General features: G+C 42.0%; 1 protein-coding gene and 1 pseudogene across 2 annotated transcripts in view; both read right to left on the bottom strand.

The window, feature by feature from the left end:
• Nucleotides 1–13,175: 13,175 nt before the first annotated feature.
• LOC132987555 (trace amine-associated receptor 13c-like) lies at nt 13,176–15,136 on the bottom strand (annotated as a pseudogene).
• A 2,400-nt stretch (nt 15,137–17,536) lies between these two features.
• The window catches only part of lrch1 (leucine-rich repeats and calponin homology (CH) domain containing 1), a 70,473-nt gene continuing 64,835 nt past the window's right edge, over nt 17,537–23,174 (bottom strand). For both annotated transcript variants that reach the window (XM_061053573.1, XM_061053574.1), the window contains one exon: nt 17,537–23,012. In XM_061053573.1, the coding sequence (XP_060909556.1) occupies nt 22,899–23,012 (114 nt within the window). In that variant the 3' untranslated portion in view covers nt 17,537–22,898. The remainder of the gene's footprint in view (nt 23,013–23,174) is intronic.

Genomic DNA, 23,174 nt, shown 5'->3' with positions numbered 1-23,174 from the left:
TGTTTTTTCATGATCAAAGAGATTATCGTCAATCACCAGCTGATGCTTTTATGATGCGCAACAAACATCAGACTGAGCTGCACTCGCCCTCAGCTGCAAAGAACAACCAATATGAAAACGCCCTAAAACAAATGGAAAGAGGCTCAGTTTGGGATATTAGTCCACAAACTTGCATTATAGTCTGTAGAAATCTGTAGTAAAGTATGCAGTAACTTAGTCTGAAGAGATTGGGTCGCTGGTTAAAGTCCCTGTGTGGACCAAGTCTGGAAATTGGTCCGGTGCCAGTTCACTTCCTGAGCCCTGCCAATGTGCCCTTAAACAAGACACTGAACCCTCCACCCGCTCAGGAGCGCTCGCTGTGTGCAGCCCCTCCCTCTGACATCTCTCTGTTAGTGCATCTTCAACAACAGAGAATAAAATTACATCCTTCTTCTTCAGATGTCTTTGCTAGTTTGCACACAAAAAAGAAATCCAGACTAACATTTTTTGTTTTGTTTTTATAGTGGACTATGTGTCGCTGCTGCTGGAAGAACAGAGTTTGCAGCTGCACAGGATCAGTATATTTTCATTCTTTGTTTCTGACTCTGATAGAGAGAAGCTTAAAATGAAGCATCACGTATCTTAAAGGACAGCAGGAGAATAGACGAGGCGTGTGTGCTCTGCATCATTTACAGTATGGTTGACTTGCTGTATATGAAGATCGTTTAGCCAAAAAGATGAATCTGTTGGGTTAGACGAGACCCCCCGTGTTGCATCAGTCTCCCTGTTGGAGTAAATGTCCATTATTATGAACCCATAGCTGCATATTATCCCTGACTTAATCCCCTTTAAATGTTATTTTACTGGAGTTTGGAGGAAATCCCTCTCCTCACCGCAGGATTTCTTCCTGGAAGCATCCTAACAAAAGAAGTTCATCTATGAAACATGTTCTCCTGTAGCGCTGCAGACACTCTCTGCATTAAAAAAAACTCCACAAAATGACTTTTTAATGTAAAAACGTTCTACTCTTCCAGACTCTAAGCATGGTTACTAAATGGTGAATGAAAGTGATTTTTTATCATTTTTGCCTATTTACATCTTTTCATCTGAACTTCCTCCTGTAATCTATAAAGCTCCTCGTCTGTAATCTTCCTCTCTTTGTCTTTGATCTTGACTTCATTGAACTCGATGAACCGACGTGTTTGAGGAGATTGGAGCAGCGCGAAGCATCAGTCATTGTCTGGACCTGAGAGCGATTCAGCTCCAGTGATTTCAGGCAGAGCGCTTTGATCTCTGAGGCGGAGACGGATCAGTGAAGGAGACACGACACGTCCACATCCATCAACGTCTCAGCTCACAGAGAGAGAGAGAGAGGGAGAGAGAGAGGGAAGTTTATGGAGCAGATTCAAGATCAGATCAGTGAGAACATCACAAAGTTCTGATTCTGATGTCTAATGAAGTTAACCAGGAGGTTTGAATAACCTGGCTCTGTTTTATGAAGAAGTAGATATGTGCTCTTGTGTTGTTTCTGAATATGAAGCTACTGCCAGTGATGGGATAGCTTAGCTTAGCATAAAGACTAGAAACACAAGGAATCAGCTCGGCTGCCTCTAAAGAAGCTGATCAAATGGTCCATCATCTTGCCAGTGTTTATGACATGTTTTTCTAACACTAATATGTGTCTCTAGTCTGTCTACAAACCCCCCCAATCATGAGAAAAGTCCATCCTCTCCGTCTTTTTCCTGCTCCACTTTTCAGAAAATGTGTGCTCAAACAGGCCGTTTGGAGAATTTCCCTTCATGACATCACAAAGGGCAGTAGCCCCTCCCCCAGGTGGCTGACACTCCCACAGCTAGGTGTTTGTTCTGCCCTCTGAGTCTGCCTTCTCACCGTAAACAATAGGGCATGGAGCGAGAAAGCCCGAGACACCCAAGCCCTTCCAGAGAGGGGGCGTGGTCAGACACAGCTCATTTACATATTTAAAGGTACAGACACAGAAACAGCCTGTTCTGAGCAGGGCTGAAATAGAGGGGTTTATAGACATGATCAAATACAGGATCAGAGATTTAGAAACTTCACACACATGTTTTGACCTGTGAGACTTTTTTAAACTAGTTGAAAAATGACTTAAATGTTTTTTTTAAATTTTTTTATGACACAAAGAGTCAGACTTTACAATGTCCTAAAATTGAATTTTCAGAAAACTGTAACGTTTGAAAGGTTAGAAAATGCAGTAAAGTTAAGTTCATGACATTTATGCAGGTATAGAAGGAGAGACCACAAAAACAACCTGCACACACCCTCTCCTCACCAGCTGTTAGTGTTTTCACACGTGCACTCCTATAAATAAGCTGCTTATTTACATACTTCACAGTCTGACATTTTTCTTGTTGGATGGTAAAGGGGGTATATGATGGTCCAACTTGATCTTCATAAACTATTGTTCTGCACTGTAGACTCTGGGTCTTGGTCCCTGCAGACTGTACACTCTGGTGGTGTTTATTGTTCAATCGTTTGATAATAAGTTCACTTTCTTGTCTCATGCTCGCTTTTCGATGATAAACTCCTTCACTGAGTGCCCCTATAGGCCTGGAGCGCTTCTGTTGAAGATTGGCCTTTACAGCATTTTTTTGGTGGGGGGGGGGGGGGGGGGGGTTAGACAGGAGAGACAGGAAACATTGGGAGGAGAGAGTGGGGGGGGGATGACATGCAGCAAAGGGCAGAGGTCAGATTTGAACACATGGCCGCTGCGTTGAAGACAACAGCCTCTGTTCATGGGGCGTGCGTCATAACCACTAGACTATCGATTGTCCGGATTTGCATTGTTTGCTTCTGCAGTCGTTTTCTGAATATGTTTTAGACTGTGTTTGCATTGTTTGCTGTTAATAAAGTTGTTGTCGCAGCACATTTTTTTCACTTGCAGCATGTTTTCATTGTTGCATTCGTTTTGAACTTTGGCTTAACAGATTTTTTAGGAGGCAGGTCATGATGGAAAAACATCGTCAACATAGAGTCTGACACCATGATGACTGTTCTTCTCATTTATATATCAAGGTGTAATTGGACATATTCACAGTATAAATGACTGTGTTGAAAAGAACATACCGGTGAGCAGAACAAGAGTATGAAGCAGTTTCATGACCAAAGATGGCACGGGTCGTGATATAAACATCATAAATACTTGCAGCTCATGCAGACATTTAAAGAAGTTTTCAAGAGTTTTGTGCAAGTGTGACAGAACCATTAGCTGAAACCTCATCAACTTCCTGAAGAGCCCCGCTCTGACATGATGTGTGTGTATTCTTTGTGTGTTTTAGTGGTAATAAAATGAATGGAGCTGTGTCTATGTGGAAGGAATCCTCACACAGAGACACAAAGCAGACGCAGAGAGAAACAGGTGAGCTGTCCTCTTTGTGCTCCTGCAGCTCGCTCAGTCAGACCCACTGAGAAGGATCTGACACACACCTCCTCCTCCGACACACTCACACTCCAGGCATCACAATCGCTCAGGATAATCGGATTATTTCTGTTTGAAGAGTGACGAGTTCAAAGAGGAAGGTGGGCGTGCAGAGAGCAGAGCTGTGAGGTGTATAAGATTCAAACAAACTGCAGAGAAACAAACTGTAAAATATTAAACCAACAGTGTGTGTGAGAGAGTGTGAGAGTGTGTGAGGTCAGCAGGTCAGAGAGAGGGGTGGTCAAGACATTTCTTTCCACTAGATATCGTGCTAAAATGCTAACGTGAACGCAGCAGATTCTCCTGCAGAGACAATGTGCCGGTGAAGAAGAAGCTTCCTGGAACGAGAACAATTCTTTTTGGCTCGCGTTGCTTTTTATCGTTTGCAGCCGACCGACCAATCAGGCGAGCGGCTGGCTGTAGAGTCACAGAAACATCCATCCAGTCGCCTCTCGACTCGGCCGCTTGTTGCCGGGGTTGTTGTGCCCTGCAGGGTGGAGGTGGAAGTGGAGCAGAAAATGTTAGCGGAGAATAAACGGGGAGTAAATCTGCCACCTGAGAGCAAAAACATCTCACAGAGACTCTTGTTGTTGTCAAGGAGACATGAGAGGGGGCGGGGCCAACGCAGTTCAACAGGAACCAGCAGGGCCATAAAAAATACTGAAGAAGAAGAAGTGAGGCATGAAGAGGGACACTTTACTGCTGTTGGTCACATAAACATCATGGTTATTTCAAAACCATTACAAGGAAAACTGCTCTTAGCAAACTAAAAATACTTCTGTTAAAGGAAAAGTAGTTAAGAGCTCCGTTAAAAATACTTTCCTGCAAATAAAGGTTATAGGACACTGTTCAAATATTAAACTGAATAAAGTCCACTGCTAATTAAAGTACTAATAGACGATGTTAAAAATACTCTACTGCATGTAAAAGTATCCAAACACACTATTCAAATACTATAAAGTTAAATAAAATTGAAGTAGTAATATACACTATGGAAATGTTCTACTAAAAGTAACATCCAACTGAGCTCTGTAAAAAACATTCCACTTTATGTTTAAGTATGAAAGCAATCAAAATTAATTTTATAAAGAAATACAAATTTGGCATCTTCAGAGTTTTGACATTATTCTAAAAAGTGCAAGAGCAGAGACGTGCTGTGATTTATGTGTTTTTTTAACTTGACTCTGATGTGAGCAATTTTCCAAAAATGTTATGTCAATGGCAGATTCCCTTCTCCTTGAAGGAGAGACACACGGATAAAAGAGCTAACTCGTAGGCTCAAAATAAAAGGGATTTGCTTATTAAGTGCTTGCAAATTTTTTGTTGTTGTGTATGTTAAGCATTTCGTTTGAAAGTGTAAGTTGTCATCAGAAGACAAATCGAAGAGAAAGACTAAATGTTCTAAAGTAGAGGATTTGATGTCAGTGTTAAAACATGAACATTTACTTTTTTATCACATCTGTAATCCTACTCTCTTAATAATGCAGAAAATGTTGAAGTCACAGTCACATTTCAAAAACAATATTTCAATCTCACGACAGGAGGATGAAAACACTTAAAGGTGGGTGGTGGGTGGTGGGTGGCTGTGGCTCAGTCGGTATAGTCGTCCCCTCTCAACCAGAAAGTCGAGGGCCCAATCCCCAGCTGAGCAACATGTCTGATGTGTCCTTGGGCAAGACACTTCAATCCACATTGCTTCAGTGGTCGTGTGTGGATGTAATGGATTAGTGTTGTACTTACTCTCTGATGTACGTCGCTTTGGATAAAAGTATCTGCTAAAGTGAATTGTAGAATTAAAGGTAATGGGCGTGCGTGTCTCATACATTTTAATACAACATAAACATTAATGGGTAAATGTTGTTTAAACATGTTGGCTGAACCCTTAAACCACATTTCAAAAGAGTAATTCAAGTTCCAATTCCACCCATCTCCTTCATTTTCTGGATATAATCTTTCATCAGGGTCCTCAAGTTTTAGCTCAGAGACAGAGAGACACAAATCAAGCGCTCCCTCCTGGAGGACACGCCCCCCTCAGGTGCAACAAATTCACCTTTAATGAGAGCTTATAAAAGCTGCTTCTTTCCTTGACTTCTCTTTCGTTTGACAGCTGTACTGTCAGTGTCTGATCTTAAACTGAACTTCAGCCTAAAAACTCAAAGAGGTGGGGCAATGGTATCAAAGTGATTAGTGTGTGCGCCCCATGTACTGAGGCTGTCTCCTCTAAGGGGCGGCCTGGGTCCAATACGATACCTGGCTCCTTTCCAGCACATCATTTCCCACTTTCTCTTTTTCGACCTGAGTTCTGACTCAATCCACCGTCCTGTCTCCAAAGTAAAGGTGTAAAAAAAACAAAAATGAACCTTAATAAACTCAGCAACACTTTTCTGGACTTCCTTCATGTTGTTATGAAAGTGTTCACGAGTTTTGGAGCCTCGGCGACCTCTGACCTCTGCTCACCTGAGGGGGCTGTGGGGCGGGTCAGTCTGGACCCTGAGCTTCCTGTAACCCAGCAGGAGAGGATTTCTAATTGGAGCGTCCCGCTGATTTGAATGTCCAGGACACTTTGGACACTTCAGGGGATTAATGTGGTTTCAGAGAGACCGCTCACTTTATTCAACTCAAACGGGTTCACTGAAACACTTCAAAGTGTGCCAAGAGAAAAGTGGAACCTGCTAAATGAGACGACAAGCAGAGGTCTAATGTGACTGTGCAACGAGCTGCTCTGCTTTCTACAATAGACGTTTGTGTTAGCAATTAGAAGAAACATAAAGACGCACAGTTTAATCATTATTACTGAACATGAGTCGGCAGCCCTGCAGCTGTTCAGTTCACCAGATGTTCTCCCCCTCAGGTGAAAGTTTAACTTTTTCTGTCATTGACCTTAAACTCATCCTTCAGTTTGATCGACGCCTGCAGCCCGATGACACATTCTCCTCTAAGGTTTGATGTTTCGTTCCTGTTACATAAAAAGTTATTTTGCTCTCTCAGACGAGTTTCGACCTGTTCGGCTCTGTTCTTCACCCTCTGTGAATCAGACCATCCTTCTGAACACACACGCCTGTAGGTGTTTATGAAGTGGAGGAACTTATTTTTTTAACTTTCTCCTAACAGAGCGGCCTGATAAATATAAAAACTGCGGTTGTTATGAAAAGATGGAACCCTTGGCATTTCCATTCTGATGCAATAAAGAGATTTGAGTCAGCCTTTGCATACGGAATAATACCTGTGTCTTTTTTCGTGTTTGCAACTTTTGCACATCAGTGTATCTATATACGCTCAGGCAACTGAACACAAGCCCTTAATTTCAAAATATGAAGATCCAGGTCTCATGTGCAGGGACCTGTACTCTGAAGCAGGAGGTTCAGTACTCAAGGTAACTTCAGGGTCAGCTCTGGGGTTTCAGTTTCACAAAGGTGGTTCACTTCTTAACGGGGGTAGATCACCATGGTAACTTATACTGATCACCTGATGTTCTGGATGAGAGATCATCCTGTATGAATGAACTTCTCGACGTGCTCCAAGCGTACAGGTAGGCCAGTAAATGAGACACTAGAGGAGACCCAACAGAGTCTAATTCACTGACCATGCTGCTGTGTCTGAAGATCTGTGAGTCAGTACAAGCTTTTATATTTTCATAAAAGCACAACAAACACACCGCTCTGACCACTCTGGCCTTTGTGTTGTTGTTGTTGTTATTCTGTTGTCAGTTTGTCTTGATTGGTTTTTGAGTGAAGCCTGTGAGGTGTGACCCTTAAACTGTTCTGGTCTGAAAAAGCCAGTAATTCCAAATAAATAAATAAATTTAAAGTATGGAAAAAGATGTCTAGATATGAATATGTTTAGTGTAACATAAGGACAATAGAATCAGAGGTATTTACAATCCCTGGTTGCATTTTTTTTATGGACTGTGTGTTTGCTGAGGGTGACTCAAGGTCAGAGACGGCGTCCCTCAGAGGAACGCCAGCTCTCATCTGAGGGCGTGTCGTGTGTGTGTGTGTGTGTGTGTGTGTGTGTGTGTGTGTGTGTGTGTGTGGGTGTCGTGTGTGTGTGTGTCTTGTGTGTGTGCGCGCACAGACACCCCCTGGCATGAATAAAACACGCTGATCTTCAGCCGAACTGTCAGTCTGACACATTGCCCCCTCCCCATCTCTGTGAGGATGATGTTAAAACGTGTTGGGTCGTGTCGCTGCAGCACGAGGCGAGGAGCGCCATGAGGACACGGAGGAGAAGAAAATGACTGAGATGATGTGAATGGAGGCGTGGAGACGGATGTGATCTGTGTTTATCATTCTGATTCACTGTGTGCGCGTCTGATTTACGGCCATCAAATTACAGCCGTCATGGTGTTTTGTTCTTTTTCTTTTTTTTTTGTACTTTGTTTGTAGATATCGTTTTAACTGCACAAAGACAAGCTGGACTCATTTTGTCTTCACACATGCACAAAAAGGAATTCCCCCAAATTCCAGGGTGAGCTGCATGTGTAAAGACAGACTGAGCTTTTCTCTCCGACTTTGCTCAGATTTTTTTCCCTGCCAGCGTCCTTGTAAAATGTCTTTGTGAAGTCGGCATGAGCTGGTGTGAGCTGCGAGGGAGCGGGAGGCGTTGTGATGTTCATATCACCAGACATGTTTGATCTTCAAACACTTGATCACTCATTCTCTTCTGTTCACCAGGACATTCTTCTCCACTTTGTTTATACTGCAAATACATCCATTTACACGTATCACCCAAAACAAAGACAAAAAAAAAAAAGTTGTCGGCCATCTTTGACTTCCACTGCGTCTCTCTTACCCCCCCCCCCCCCCCCCCCCCCCCCCCTTCCCACCCGAGAGGGATAGTCTCCTGCTGTGAGGTGCATGTGTGAATAAACAACCCAGGAACATTTAGACATTTTCAGGTGTTCAGTTTGATAAACTGATATCTATACAGGAACCACACATTAAAGAGTTTCCATGAAGCAAATGATCCTGAGCAGCGGCTGGCAGATGAATGAGTCTCTAAAGTCGGGCTCGGTTTCTCTGTACCGTTCTGAAGCACGGTTGCCACCCCCCTTTCCCCGCTGGACTGCACTCACACTGCTCCAGGACTAACCGGGCCAGAGCACGGTTACTTCTTGATCATAATACAACACATGCATGGCTTAATGTGTCAGTCGGGTAATTTAGAGTCACCAGTTAACCTAATGAGCATGTCTTTGAACTGTGGGAGGAAGCCAGAGAGAGAGCCCACACATGCACGGGGAGGACACACAGGATAGTCTCATAGAGTGAAATAAAGCCATTGTTCCCAAATATAATTATCTCACATTACAATTAAAGAGTTTGTGAAAACGTATGAAGTCAGCGTGGGATGCTCCTGTGAGTTAAATACTTCTTTTCTTGTATATTTTATATTAAAGGTTAATCTGCCTGATCGTCCAGATGTGAGCGGGTGCACAGAGGCAGAGCTCCACTCACCTGGAGGAATGTGTGACACACACCTGTGTAATCTGTGGTTTCTTTGTAAACGTGGAAGAGGAGCAGCGCTGCACCAGATGGCAGCACGTGGTGATGACATAGATTACCCATGAGTCTGTGCAGCATGGCGTCTGTTTGTCTCACAGTGACCTGCTTGGGTTTCTTTACCGACCGCAGGCGGAAAGTTCCCTTCAATCGAAGTTTGTGATTAGGGAATTTTTTTTACCAACTTTTAATATGATGCTCTGGAGGAAAAGTCTGCACAGCCATAACCTTACACTTCTGATAAAGAAAACTTTTGATTGTCTCTTCTGACTTTGTTGATAAAGACTCAACTTTGAAACGTGTTTTTTTTTTTTTTTTAACAATGCATTCTTCATGTTTCTGATGTTGACGCTTTTTGTCAGCAGGCAAGGCAGGCAACTGCTTTGCGCCCCATGCAGGAGGGGTCCCTCGAGGCCTGGTAAGCATTAAACCACAGCAATAACTCAAACTTTGCAACAACAGTAGGAAAACTCACACTCATCTCCCTGCTAAGTGTTGCATGCATTAGTGCTGTAAAAACCAAAGCTTGTCAACCAAAGGAAAATGAAGAAGAATTATATGTCCGGGAGTGAAAAACAAGGGGAAAAGAGGAAGAGGACTAAGCTTTGGAACACCGGCAGACAATATGGTTAAAGGGGCCCCCAATGAAACCAAACAGACTCTGCCACTGCTGATGTGTACGTCATGTGTTTGTGTTCTAGGATGATATTCAGTAAGACATTCTTGAGTCCTGAGTAAGGTTGAAGTATTTTGATGTTGTTCTTTATGTTTTTTATGTCCAGTGTCTTCATGTCCTGGCTGTGAAGCTGCTCTAACTGTGTACATTAATTTCCGGTAAAGCATTAACACAGTATCTCTCTCTATCTCCAGCCCGCTTTTGATCCAGCCTGAGGGGACTGTAGGTTTTTGGTTTTTTTTTGGACATTTTTTTGGACATTTCGGACTTATCTGTTCAGCAGTAACATGTCAGTGTTGTGTGTCTTTATTTAACCTCCTGTGAGTAAAGTGATCTGTGATCTGTTGAGCAGCAGCTCTGCACTTAAACAGCGGGGTTGTTCCTTTTGTCAGCAGGCGTCACGCAGGCAGATGGAGGAATGTGCAGCAGCAGATCCAGACATGTCGACTTCAACACACACACACACACACACACACACACACACACACACACACACACACACACCACAGAGGTGTGTTCAGACGCTGCTGTAGGTGTGGTGAAACATTGTTGGATTGATGTGTTTTTAGGTTTAATTCAAACTACTAAATACTGAATGACTGCAGCAGCATGTCAGCTCTCTGTTTGTCAGTGAATCTCTCATGTTACACTGCAAAAAACTCAAATCTTACCTTTAGTGTCTTTGTCTAATTTCACTTGAAGAACAATCTCATTACACATAATATGAGCCACAGTCGCCTGTTTATCATGTTAAATGAATGTTTATCTGGACTTCTCTGCAGGGGCATGTCCAGGATGTTTTGGGGTGGCCCAACTGGGCAGTGACTTGTGTGTGCACAAAGAGGAGAGAGAACTAAAATTACAGCTATAACATTTAGGATTTCTCCGGCTTTGACAACTGTTGGAAATATTTGAGGTAATGTAAGTACTCAACAAAATACATATAACATAGGTTTAGTACATTTTTCATTAATTTAGATACTTTAGTGGAAAAAGAAATCAACGTATTGTGTCTTTAAGTGTCAGATTTAGTCATTTAAATGTTGAATGTCTGTGTCAAATGTCCAACAAACCTCCTCCTCTTGTTGAACATTATGTCCGTGTTTATTTCTCTTTAAAGACATATTTCTACACACTGTAATTACACTGACAGAGAGCTGCTGCTGCTGTCTTCAAACATGTTCAAACCTGAGGTAAATATACAGCCGAGGGAGATCGGTGTGTGTGTGTGTGTGTGTGTGTGTGTGTGTGTGTGTGTGTGTGTGTGTGTGTGTGTGTGTGTGTGTGTGTGTGTGTGTGTGTGTGTGTGTGAGCACTCAAAATCCAGATGACACACTCAGGAGGGAGACACTCTGTCCCAGCACTTACAGAGAAAACAGGCATGAGCAAACTAAACAAACAAGAGAATACAGTACATTCAGATAGGTGCGCACGTGCAGCACTGTGCAGAGAGGCAAACAGAGACCTCTAGTGGTGGAGTGGGAACTATACAGCAGCTGATATTTGTCACAACGCCAACAAAAACAAGACCTTTCCCCTGCTTTAGTTTCAAAAACGTGCAGATAAGTTCATGTCAAATTGAACTCTTGGACAGCATATAATAATGTCTTATTGGTATGTGAGATAAAGATTAATTAGATCTCATTTTCATACTTCTTTTGTTTCATCTCAGCTGCTTGTGAATGTCTGTGATGGGAAAACAAAGCCAGCAGCGCCATCTAGTGGCAGGTCTGCAGAGTGTTTCATAAATAACAGAGCATGCAGAGAGTTCAGTTAAACTCTGAATAATCCTCCCAATGTCTCAGTTAAAAGAAGGTGAATATTCTGTTTGTCAGGCGGTTGAAACAGTGACACGTGTCAGAGGGTCTCTTGACTTTTACAGCACAGATCCCTCACTGCTTACTCTGTTGTAATTATTATTAAGTTGAAAGTGCAAATGGAGAATTAATTCAACCAAATATTTATTAATTATTCAAAAGGAAGTAAAATGACAACTGTCTCCACCTGTGTTTGATTCTCTCCGTCTGTTGATGGAAGTCTTTTAAGAAATCGCAGTGTAGATCTTTGTAGTATTTGTCAAAGAAGAAGAAGAAGATGATGTACTTTATTAATCTCTTGAGGGGAAATTACCTTTTCACACTCTGTTATCGAGACATGCTGATGGTATCAAAAAGGACTAAAATCTTTACTGAAAGTTTGTCAATGTATTTGTGAGACTTAGACAGTTTGGCATTTCAGCAAAACCCCCCCAAAATGCTGTTGGGCACCACATTGTGAAACCTGCAGAGTCTCTAAAATCTATATTTTTAGCTTGCAGTTAGTGAGGGCCGATGTGTTGATGGTGTCGTACCAGCAGATGGCAGGATTTGTTTTACTCTGAACTTTTTCTCATCCATCAGTGGACACTTTGAAAACACTTCAGTGGGTCTGAGTTGGACAATATCAGAGGACAAAGTAGTTATTGAGGGAAGCAATTTTAGTTTATTCATCTTGTTCACTTGAAGCTGTCCTAACACAGAGAGCTTAAAAAACAATGAAATAGTTCATTTATAATCACAATAACCGAAAAGATAAAGCAACTGTCTTCATCTTTAGAATTTATTATTTTTAGGCTCAGAGCAGCAACATAAATCTTCCAACAGTTTGTGTAAAGACCTCACAACTGGACTGATGTGATCCCCTTTCTTGGTCTTGGTGAGGACACAGCAGTGTTCTGGATCAGCTGCAGGTTTCTGACTGATGTTTTAGACAGACCTGTGAAGACTCTGCTACAGTAATCAAGACGACTGAAGATAAAAGTATGGACACGTTTTTCAACATCCTGCTGGGACAAAAGTCCTCTAATTCTTGATTTATTCTTCAGGTGAAAGTAGGCGGACTTTGTCGTTGTCTTAGTCCATCATCACACAACAATAATCTTATTTAAAAAAGACGATATTCAAGAGTTCTGTTCTCAGTAAATCCTCCAAACACAGATCAAGAACAGGAAATAAACAGTTCATATTTAAGAGTTTCTTTCCCAGAGTATATCTCAGAAAGTACGTCATGATTAAAAACGAGATAGAAGGACAATCATTAAGAGATAGTTTCTCTCTGCAGCATCAAAACAGTCATTGTGATTTAATCAACAAGAATCTTTCTCTGATTGAAAGATGACATGTAACAGTTCTTTCCTCTGAGTATCTTCTAAACGGAGTCATGATTCAAAACAGGACAGTCTGAGGTATTGTCTGAGTTCAATTTCATCAGGAAATGCTTAAAATTTCTTAAAATGAGGGTTTAATATGTGTCGTAAAGTCGACAAGGATTTCCCCAGACGATTGTTTGGCTTTGACTTAATCAGGGAAGAAGAAATTAGACAAGTTACCCCCCTCATGCCGCGATAAAGTGATGACAATGAGAATCATTTCATCAAGCACATCATCAAAATGAACATTCAGATACACCAAACGTTATAAATGATACAATATTGATGATCGATATGATCAAAAAGCACCAAAGCTTATAAAAACAACATCTATTTTATCAAACTGGGACACAGGAGAGGAATGAATTTCTTCTGCACACTGACAAAATTACACAAATACATTGACAACTTTTTGGTTTGCTTGCAATTTTTGAGAATTGAAAAGAAGAAACGAGCGCCTTGGACTTCTCTTTTTGGAGCCTGGGTATCAATATTGTTTGGTTTGTACAAGTATGGAATCAAAGTTTAAACATTTTGAGTATCCTGACAACCAAACACTTCAGTCAAATCTACAACTCTATTCACTTAGCAGGCGCTTTTATCCAAAGCGACGTACATCAGAGAGTAAGTACAACACAAGCAAGGATCTAGAGAGGAGGAAACGATGTCAGTAAGTGAAAACGATCAGTTTTGAGTCTGATTGGACACACAGGTGCTGACAGGAAGTGACCAGAGGTAGAGCACAACATTGACGGCTGTCCTCACAGCAGCAGAAATAGACGTACAGATTTCTCATTTTGTACTTCAGACAGAAAAACAAAAGAAGAATTTCACATCCAGTTGTTGGATTTAAAATTCAGAAACAATCTCTATTATCACATCTCATCCTTCAGCAACTCCTCAGCCTCTCTACAGCATTTTGGCCTCACGGGAGCCAGGCTGCAGGATCTGCAGAGTCACAATGAGTTTCACTGCTTTTCTAAACCAGGGGTAAAACAAGGCATATATCAAAGGGTTCAGGCAAGAGTTAAAGTAGAACAGGAACACCACAAATGATGAAAATGCATCACTGAGCACACTTTCCCCTGCAAGAGACAAGCTGTAGTATGGACAGAAACAAATTAGAAACACTACGACAAGAACACCGAGAGTCCGGGCTGCTTTCAGCTCCGATTTGTTCACAGGGTGAGCGAGTGAGAGCTGGAGGGAGACGGCTGTAACATGAGAGCGCATGGCTCGAGCCTGAGACACCGCCACAACAAACACTCTCATGTACAGGAAAATGATGGCAGAGATGGGAGCTATAAACGACAATACAAGATCGACTGTGCCCGCGATGAAGCTTAAAAAAATCACACATTCCCCGGAACAGGAATTATACCTGCCCGGTTGACTGAGATCGTCCTTTAAAAAGAGAGCGTTGTAAATAACAGAGCAGAGCCAGCACAGACAAACACAGAGCTGCACTCTCCTCTCTGTGATTCTGCTGGTGTAGCGCAGAGGGTCACAGATAGCAACGTAGCGGTCGACAGATATGAGAACCATGTCTCCTATCGAGGCGGAGGTGATGATGAAGGACACATAACTGTACAGGGTACATATGAGGTCACCGAAAAACCAGCAGGAGGCACTTAGGAGGATTTCAACAGGCATCAGCAGGAGGCCCACGAGGAGATCTGACACGGCCAGAGAGAGGAGGAGGATGTTGGTGGGAGTGTGGAGCTGCCTTGAGAGGAAAAGAAGAGCAACATTAAAACAACAAAGTCTACATCTCTGACAAAATGAGCATCATTACAAAAAAAACAAAGTGCAAAACTGTGCTGTAGGATTTGGAATGAGAAAGTACAGAAGCAACTTTTGACATTTTATAAACAATCAGCGTGAAGAGGATCCGAAAAATAACTCTGTGCCTGAAATGAGAGACTGAGATGATGACGAGCAGGTTGAGAGCCACGGTGAGCAGGGAGATGGAGCACAGCACGATGTGGAGGATCAGTGCTTCTGGCCAAGTCGTCGTGGGCTTAGTGCAGGAGGTGTTGAGGAGTTGAGGAAAGCAGAGCTCTGCTTCAACCTCTACCTCCATCATCTTCTGCAGACAGCTGCAGCTCTGGCAGCTTTCTGGACAGAGCTGAGCACATATATCAGATTCCCCCATCTCTTGTATTCTCGTGATTCCACCCAGTTTCTCTCTGGGTCTGACCTCCTATGCCCCGCCCCCCCTACTCTGCATATCACATCCTCACCCTGTCTCTGTCCTTTCTCTACTCTGGTTTTCTCTACTCTTGGTCCTTGCTCATCTTTGTGGTAACACAGTATGACATCACTGTGTTGGTAATTTAAATACCTTAATGTCCATGCAATAAGCAATATTTGGACTGATCAAGTGATTATTGCTGCTAACATTGTTTGTAAGGCTCTTCGGGTTTGCACAGAACTGGAGTGACACCCAGACAGTGGAGATTCTAAGGTCTGTCGGGGCCCTAAGCAAAAATTAATTGGGGGCCCCTGCAAACAACGTTCATCCGAATTATTTCCCCCAGTGTCCCAACACTTACTCATCTTACTCTTTTTTTCCACTTTCTTTTTTCCCTCCCACACAGATAATTCCTCTTCATTGTCCTTCGGTTACTTTCACTGACAAACTTTGGTTTTAACAGGAATAATGCATGCGATGCTCTGCGGGGCATGGCGAGGGAGTGCTGTCAGATGGGGCCCCCCTTAGAGAGGTTTCCTACAGTCATTGCAAAATTTGCCCATTTTTAACCACTGCTCTGGCTCAACGTCTTTCAGCCCTCGGGGGTCCCCCACTGGCCTGGGGCCCCGAGCAGTTGCCTGCATTGCCTGTTGACAAGCAGCGCCTCTGCATCCAGATTGTAACCTTTTTATGTTGTACGAGCTACATCCTCTTGACGGTCATGAGTACTGATTTACAGCTCAAAGCAGGACCGGATTCTATGCATTCTTCATTTCAGCCGTAAATGCTGACTTTGTGACAAGAAGCCTAATGACCTCAACACAGATATAAATATTGGAAATGCTTCGAAAAAAAGGCAGAGAGGTTTGAACACAGAAAGGTTTACAGACCGATGCAGAGCTGGCTAAACACTGAAGCTTCAGTGTCCATCACATGGCAACCTGGTGCACATCGACTCTAAGGAGGAGCAGGGGGAAACAGCCCTCTCTGATGTTATATGAATTTGGACTGCAGTACCCATTTTAAACACTAGGTGTCAGAGTTACATATCGCTCCTTTAATATTTCGTCCTCGTAAATCTGCGTCATGTCCTAGTATTTACAGTGTGGGAAGAATTACAATTGGTTAAGCAATTTTCCTCATAGCAGACCTGGTCCACTTTTTGCCGCTCTTACCACAGTGCTGCTCTAGGAAATGACCTTGGTCGGCTATATGGGCATGCTCACTCACTCACTCACTCCGCTCTGCCTGACCCTGATAACAGCAGGTGAGATGACAGATAATTCAGGTACTCTGAACTATCCATATATTTCAAGTTTTTCTGGGGAGATTGTTTGGCGGAGGTGCGAGCAAAAAATGTCTCTTTTGATAGAAGTAAAGGGTCAAGATTGCCGAGCAGCGGTGTGAAAATGGTCTTCTCGTATCATAACAACGGACTACCGCCGCCTGCTGGCATGGAGAGTTATTTCCTCTCAGGCATGCGCAGAATGTACGTGGTGGTTGGCGGTCGGCTGGAGTCCTTGTGGTGTTCTAGTGGAACGTTTTGGCCAAAACAAAAGGCGACATGAGGCGGCATTCGTCGACACTAGTTCTTTGCCGTCTGCTTGGTGTGTCAGGGCCTTAATGGTATTTTAGGAGCTTCCAGCAACTTGCCATGCACCCTGCATACAACCAAATGGTTCTGCCTAAACCCAGTCCATTTAAACAGAAGCTGTATGAGAGAGGAATTAAACCGGGCTATGGTAGAGTTAACCCGCTCTGTGACCCAACATTTCTATGCCAAGCAAAAGCTGATTGCAATGAACTGGTCCTTCAGTTGTTATTCAAACATAGGTCAGACTTAGAAATAAATATGTTCATGTCAATAAAGGATTGGCTTTATGTCAATAGGTCATGGCTGAACTCCACAGTCTTTCTGTGGTATATTGGTACCACAGGAGCTCTGCGCCAAAATCTCATCAGCTCAGATTCCATCCCAACAGGAAGGAAAACGATCAATGCTCAACAACGATTGCATCATGTGTTGATGAGCGCTGTTTGCTCTGGCTTGTTTTTCTTCACACCTTTGATGAGATCATCACCTGACGCTGATCCATGCAGGTGTGAACCTGCCGTCTTCAGAGGTTCAGCACGCCGCCATTAAATTAGCTGCTAAGTATTATTCTGAGAGAGTCTCTTGGGACTTACCTGTGTTTGTGTTTGTTACAGGTGTACAGGCAACTTTCAAAACAACATGTCAATGATTAATTGCCGCAAACAAACGCTGCTCTGTTGAGAGATGAATCCCTTTGAGGGCATTTGATGACATTCTGTATATTTCTTGTTCCTGTTTTCGATGTTGGAGAACTACACTGTCCATCAGATACTGTTGGGAAACTAGAAAAATGTAATCTGTTTCTAAAATCAGCCGTTTGGTTTGGTTTCATGCTGGTGCTAAAGAGCGACATCTACTGGATCAAAAAGTCGCACATTCTTCCTTGAAAGAGAAATAAAGTATCTCCCTGTGTTCATGTAGTAAAACAAACAATGAAGCGAAGGTGCGTTTGTGTTTGAACAGTCTTTACTGATAAAGTGGTGAGAAATACACAGTGCATATTTACAGTATTCACAGCAGTTAAGGCGACATTAAAGGGACATTTCATGCATTTCAATTTAAGCTGCTGTACAACAACTTACACAAAAAGGTTCCACAAAGAGTTACAAAAAGGTTTTCTATTAACAAACCTGAAAAGAAGTCACATCAAAAATAAATGTCCTCGCCGTCAGAAAAGTACAAAATGTGAGTACACCGAGATTCTTTTTACAAAGGATGAGACGTTTAAAAAAAAAAACAACACCACTGCTTCGTTCCATCACATTTACACATTTACATCAGCGTCACATTTTAAAACCGTTCTCTCAGATTAAAAGGGATTTTTTTTTTTTAGAAATTCTCAGTTGCCAAAACAAAGATATAAATATTAAAGTGCAGATTGTGTCGGGAAGCAGTCGCTCACGTTTTTTATTGCTTTTCCCAAAAAACACAAACGAGAATAGAAGAAAAACACGAGGAGTGAAGAAGTGTTGAGACAGATCAGAGACTCCCTGTAATTTATCCTGCAGCTACATTATCTACAAATCCCTGACATCATCACGGTACTCATCATTTCAGCAGGCGTTCAGATTTCATCATTAGAACTAAAAATCAGGAATGTGAGAAACATCATTTACTGCTCTACTTTTAAATCACAAAGTGTGGATTCATGTGTGACATCACTCAAGAGCTGATGAGTTTTAAACAACATCACATGAAGGAATAAACACATGAACTCATCACTGCTTTTTTTTAAAAACATTATTCCACTGCAGGAAACCTTTGTGATAAAGATCTGTCGTCATGATTCCAGATTGTTAAACTTTGAATACGTCGCTAAAAATATCAAACTACATCGACATCTGTTCATCACCACGGCAACAAAAATAGAAGTCCTACAGGCATCCTGTATCGGGTTATTTCTTGTACTAAAAACTGCAGACAAACTCCTTCACACTGTCTAAATTGCACAAAAACATTGGTTAGGTTTTGGTCCAAAAATGTTTGTATACACGTTTATTTCATAAGAAATGTGGCTCAGCGGTAGAGTCGGTCGTCCCTCAACAGGAATCAGGGGTTTGATCCCCAGCTCCTGCAGACACATGCCCGATGTGTAGGCAGGAGCTTGGGATCGAACCCCCTCCGATTCATCCTTGGGCAAAAAACATTCATACGCCACCGAAGAGGCAGCGGGAGCAACTTGGGGTTGAGTGTCTTGTGGCTGCAGGAGCTGGGGATTGAACCCTCGACCTTCCAACTGAGCCACAGCCGCCAACAGGTGTATGAATGGATTAGTTAATATTCTGATGGTCTCTTTACATAGCAGCCTCTACCATCAGTGTGTGAATGTGTAGGTGTGACCTGCGGTGTAAAAGCGCTCTGAGTAGTCAGAAGACGAGAAAATAAATATATAAGCTCAAGTCCATTTACCATTTATAAAAAATTGCAGGCAAGCATTTTGGTACCGAAAACTTGCAAATGTTTTTGTTCATTTTAAACAGTGTGAAGGAGTTTGCACATGAACACGTTTATTTCATAACAAAGGTGCAAACTCGTGCACACTGTCTGATTTTTGCACGGGAACATTGCCAAAGTTTTCTGTTGTTGTTCTAATGAAGACAGTTTGCAGGACTCCTTCCTCCTCTTAGCACCTGTCCTATGAAATAAATGCATTTTAGAAAAGTATCAGAAGCTTTGACAACTCGAATCTGAGACAGTGGATAAAAGCTCATTTAAATGAACTTTAATCACAAGAGGACATGTTTGTTTTGGCAACTTGCAGATCAATCAGAGGAAACCTGAATCGTTAAGTTTAGACTTTGGATACTGAGCTGCATCTTTATTTAGACTAAAACACAATATTCACACAAACACGCTCGTCATGTGGTCTCATTTTGGCTTTCAGTAGAAGCTCGACGTGATCCCTGACCTGACATTATTTTGGATTTAAAGGGGCAGTACATCAAAATGTTACAAATCTCCTATTGCACATATTTATATACTTTCCAAATATATTATTGCAATGAGATGTTTCTAGATTATATTTTATATAACTCACTTTGCTTTGTGCTTTGATATAACCTTTGTGCCTGTGTCAGTATTTCATTTCTACTGGCTTTGACGTATAATCACACCTGCAACATTTGAAATAGAGATCTGAATGTTCACGTGAAATGTGTTTGACACATAAATGACCAATAAAAGAAAACGTCCAAAATCTTTAACCACTGACTGAAGCTGTGGAAGTTTTCTCACAAAGTCACTTGATTAAGGAACATGTTGAACAAAACCGTTTTTAGAAGTTTACGCAGAAAGTTCTACACTGTTCAGGTTTTTAAATATTTAGAAACATTTGTGTATTTGTATATCTGCACACTGCTTTTTAATTCTAGGAGTGTCGTTTTTTAAACCACTTTAGTTATGTTCAAATTAACCTTTATTTAAATAGGTTATAATAATTACTTACTGCCCCTTTAAAATCTTGGTTTAAACACACACACACACACACACACTCTCTAACGCACACACAGTGCTGACGTAGCAGGTTGTGGTATGAAGCATCATCAGTGTAGTAAATCCACCCTGAGTTACAGAGTCTCACACAGCTGCAGCTCTAACACACACACACACACACACACACACACACACACACACACACACACACACACACACACACACACACACACACACACACACACACACACACACACACACACACACACACACACACACACACACACACACACACACACACACACACACACACACACACACACACACACACACACACACACACACACACACACACACACACAGAGTGCAGGCTGCCTTAACTCGTAGTGTTTAAACTGCTTGAATATTTGTTTTCTGAGCTGTCGTAGCTGCAGCTGTGTAAGATCTCCTCCTCACCGACTCTGCACCCTCCTCATCCTCGCATATAAACATCTAAAACACAATTCTGATATCAAGCAAGTGTCTCGGAGTGCGGAAGCTGATGGGGGACAATATGTACATGTAAAGAAAGCAGCTGTGCAGAAGATGTGGAGTGTAAAATGTAAAGCTCAGTGTGTTTTTTGATCTGTGGCTGATGTGAGTTAAAGGAGCATTCTGTTATTTAAAAAAAAACTGGACATGAAGGATTATGTTGCAGACATTACAGCCTGATTCTCTGCCACAGGATGAAGAAATCTACCGGAGAAAAAACCCCCAGAACATAAAACTACTGGTCCCAGTTTAAAAAAAAATATCTAAATCCTCCTTTAACACCTCTTGTGTTTTGGCACAATAACAAACTGAATCTCTTGAAGAAACAACCAAAGTGTGCAGAAACTGCTGAAGTAAGAACACTGAAAAAGTCATAAAAACCTCCAGACCCCAACAAAAACAACCCGTCAACAGATCCCAGGTGAGAAAAAAGAGCAAACAGAGCTTTAGACCTGGACACCTGTCGAGACAAAAACCGACTCAGACATGGGTCGGGCGTGCAGAGAGCTCCACACAGTCTTAGTAAAACTTTAAAAAACAGACACAGTTATACCTAAAATATATTAGAGAAAAATATTTTTGGGATATTCTTTTTTTTTTTTCAATGTTTACAACAACTCAAACCGCTTCTCTTTATATTATAAATACCTTTTTTAAGTTTAAATACAAATGGTGTGAAAAGTCTCCCTCCAGGTTCAGAATGCATATTTGGGTTTATGTTACTCACACAGTGCAGAAAGTTTGGAGCTGCAGCCTCAGGAGGAGCAGATCTCTAACCTGTAGATAAATCACTGATCATTAAGACTGCATGACAGAAACATGTCAACCTGCCGCTCACAGAACTGATGTTAAAGCGTCCCTGTACCTGTTTGTGGATATCAAGGCTTCAGGGAGGAGCAAAACCTACTGGATCTTTAGACTGATACCAGAATTATAGACTTCGATATGGCTGAGGTTTCTGCCTCTTAAAGGTCACATATTCTCCTCCTCTTCAACCAGTTTAAATAAGTCTCAGAGCTCCTTAAAACATGTCTGTGAAGTCCACTCTGATCCTGTATTTGATCATGTCTATAAACCCCTCTATTTCAGCCCTGCTCAGAACAGGCTGTTTCTGTGTCTGTACCTTTAAATGTAAATGAGCTGTGTCTGACCCCCAAAGCGGTTTGGGCTTTCTCGGTCCATGTCCTGTTGTTTACGGTGAGAAGGCAGACTCAGAGGGCAGAACAAACACCCAGCTGTGGGAGTGTCACCCACCTGGGCGCGGGGTTACTGCCCTTTATGATATCATGAAGGGAAAATCTCCAAACGGCCTGTTTGACCACACATTTTCTGAAAAGTGGAGCAGGCAGAAGACGGAGAGGATGGACTTTTCTCATCATTGGGGGGTTTGTAGACAGACTAGAGACCCATATTAGTGTCAGAGAAACATGGTGAAGTGGATTTTGCAGAATATGGGACCTTTAAAGGAAGTTTCCTCGCTACTGTAACTTTGCTAAATGTTATTTAGAGCTCATGATTGGTTCTTTACAGATAATAAATCAATGAGTAAGGTATTTTACTTGCTCTTTTTTTAAAGTGTCTTGAGATAACTTCTGTTATGAATTGACTCTATACAAATAAAGATTGATTGATGATTTTAGCTAATATGTGCAGAGATCTTTGGCGCCACCTCTGGGGGGCCCCGGACTCCAAGTGGGGAACCAATGGTCTCCATCTGCTCAGTTTATAAAGTGTTTTGAGAAAATGTTTGTAATAAATTGGCATTTCACAAATAAAAATAGATTTATAAACAGATTTAAAATTGGTCCTAACATGTTTTGTACGGCTTTTATAATTTTTCAGACTAAATCAAAACTAAAATCTGAAATATTTAAAACTTTCTTTTTGTGACATTTTCTGACTTTGAGCCTTTTTTTGTTTGCTCTCACAGCCACTCCATTACTCCCCTGAATCTTGACACAAACAGGTTCAGGACTTTCTGAAAGACAAAACTGAAGATTGAACTAACAGGCTGTTTTGTTTCCTTTCTCTGACAGTTTGTGTCTCTTTTGTGAAGCTGAAGTAATGAGGTTAATTTTCACTCACGGCCTTTGGAAAGTAATAAAAAAAACATTGATGATGAGAAATGAACCAATCAGATTCTGCTCAGCATCGTCCTGACTCGTTAATAAACTCATAAAAACTGATTAATTTGTGAATCAGTAATGTCCTGACTGCTTGAGTTCCCTTAACACCGTTTTGCATCCTTAAATCTTGTCACACAGTGTGTCACTGAGAGGGCTGCAGAGTGAGCACAGAGGCGCTCCATGTGTGGGGTTTGTTTCTCGTGGCGGTGCGTCGCTGTAGCTCACGTTAGGAAGGCGTGCTGAGGGGAGCCCCTGTCCAACAGAGCCTGCACCATGACGCTGACCTTCACCAGACCTTTCTCCTCCAGGATGTGATGGGGGAGACACAGTTTATCCTGAGAGGGGGGAGGAGAGAGAAGAGAGGCACAGGTGAGCGTGGAAACATAACGTGTGCTTCAAGCAGCTAAATAAAGATCTGACTGTCTCATCTCAATTTATGCAGAAATGAATGATGCTGCTTTTATAGTGTTCGTGCGAACCACTAAGGAGAAGCTCCT

This window comes from Labrus mixtus, chromosome 13, assembly GCF_963584025.1.
Source record: "Labrus mixtus chromosome 13, fLabMix1.1, whole genome shotgun sequence".
In the NCBI taxonomy this organism is placed as follows: Eukaryota; Metazoa; Chordata; class Actinopteri; order Labriformes; family Labridae; genus Labrus; species Labrus mixtus.
Note: the sequence above shows the minus strand (reverse complement) of the source record. Positions and strands in the feature narration are given on the sequence as shown.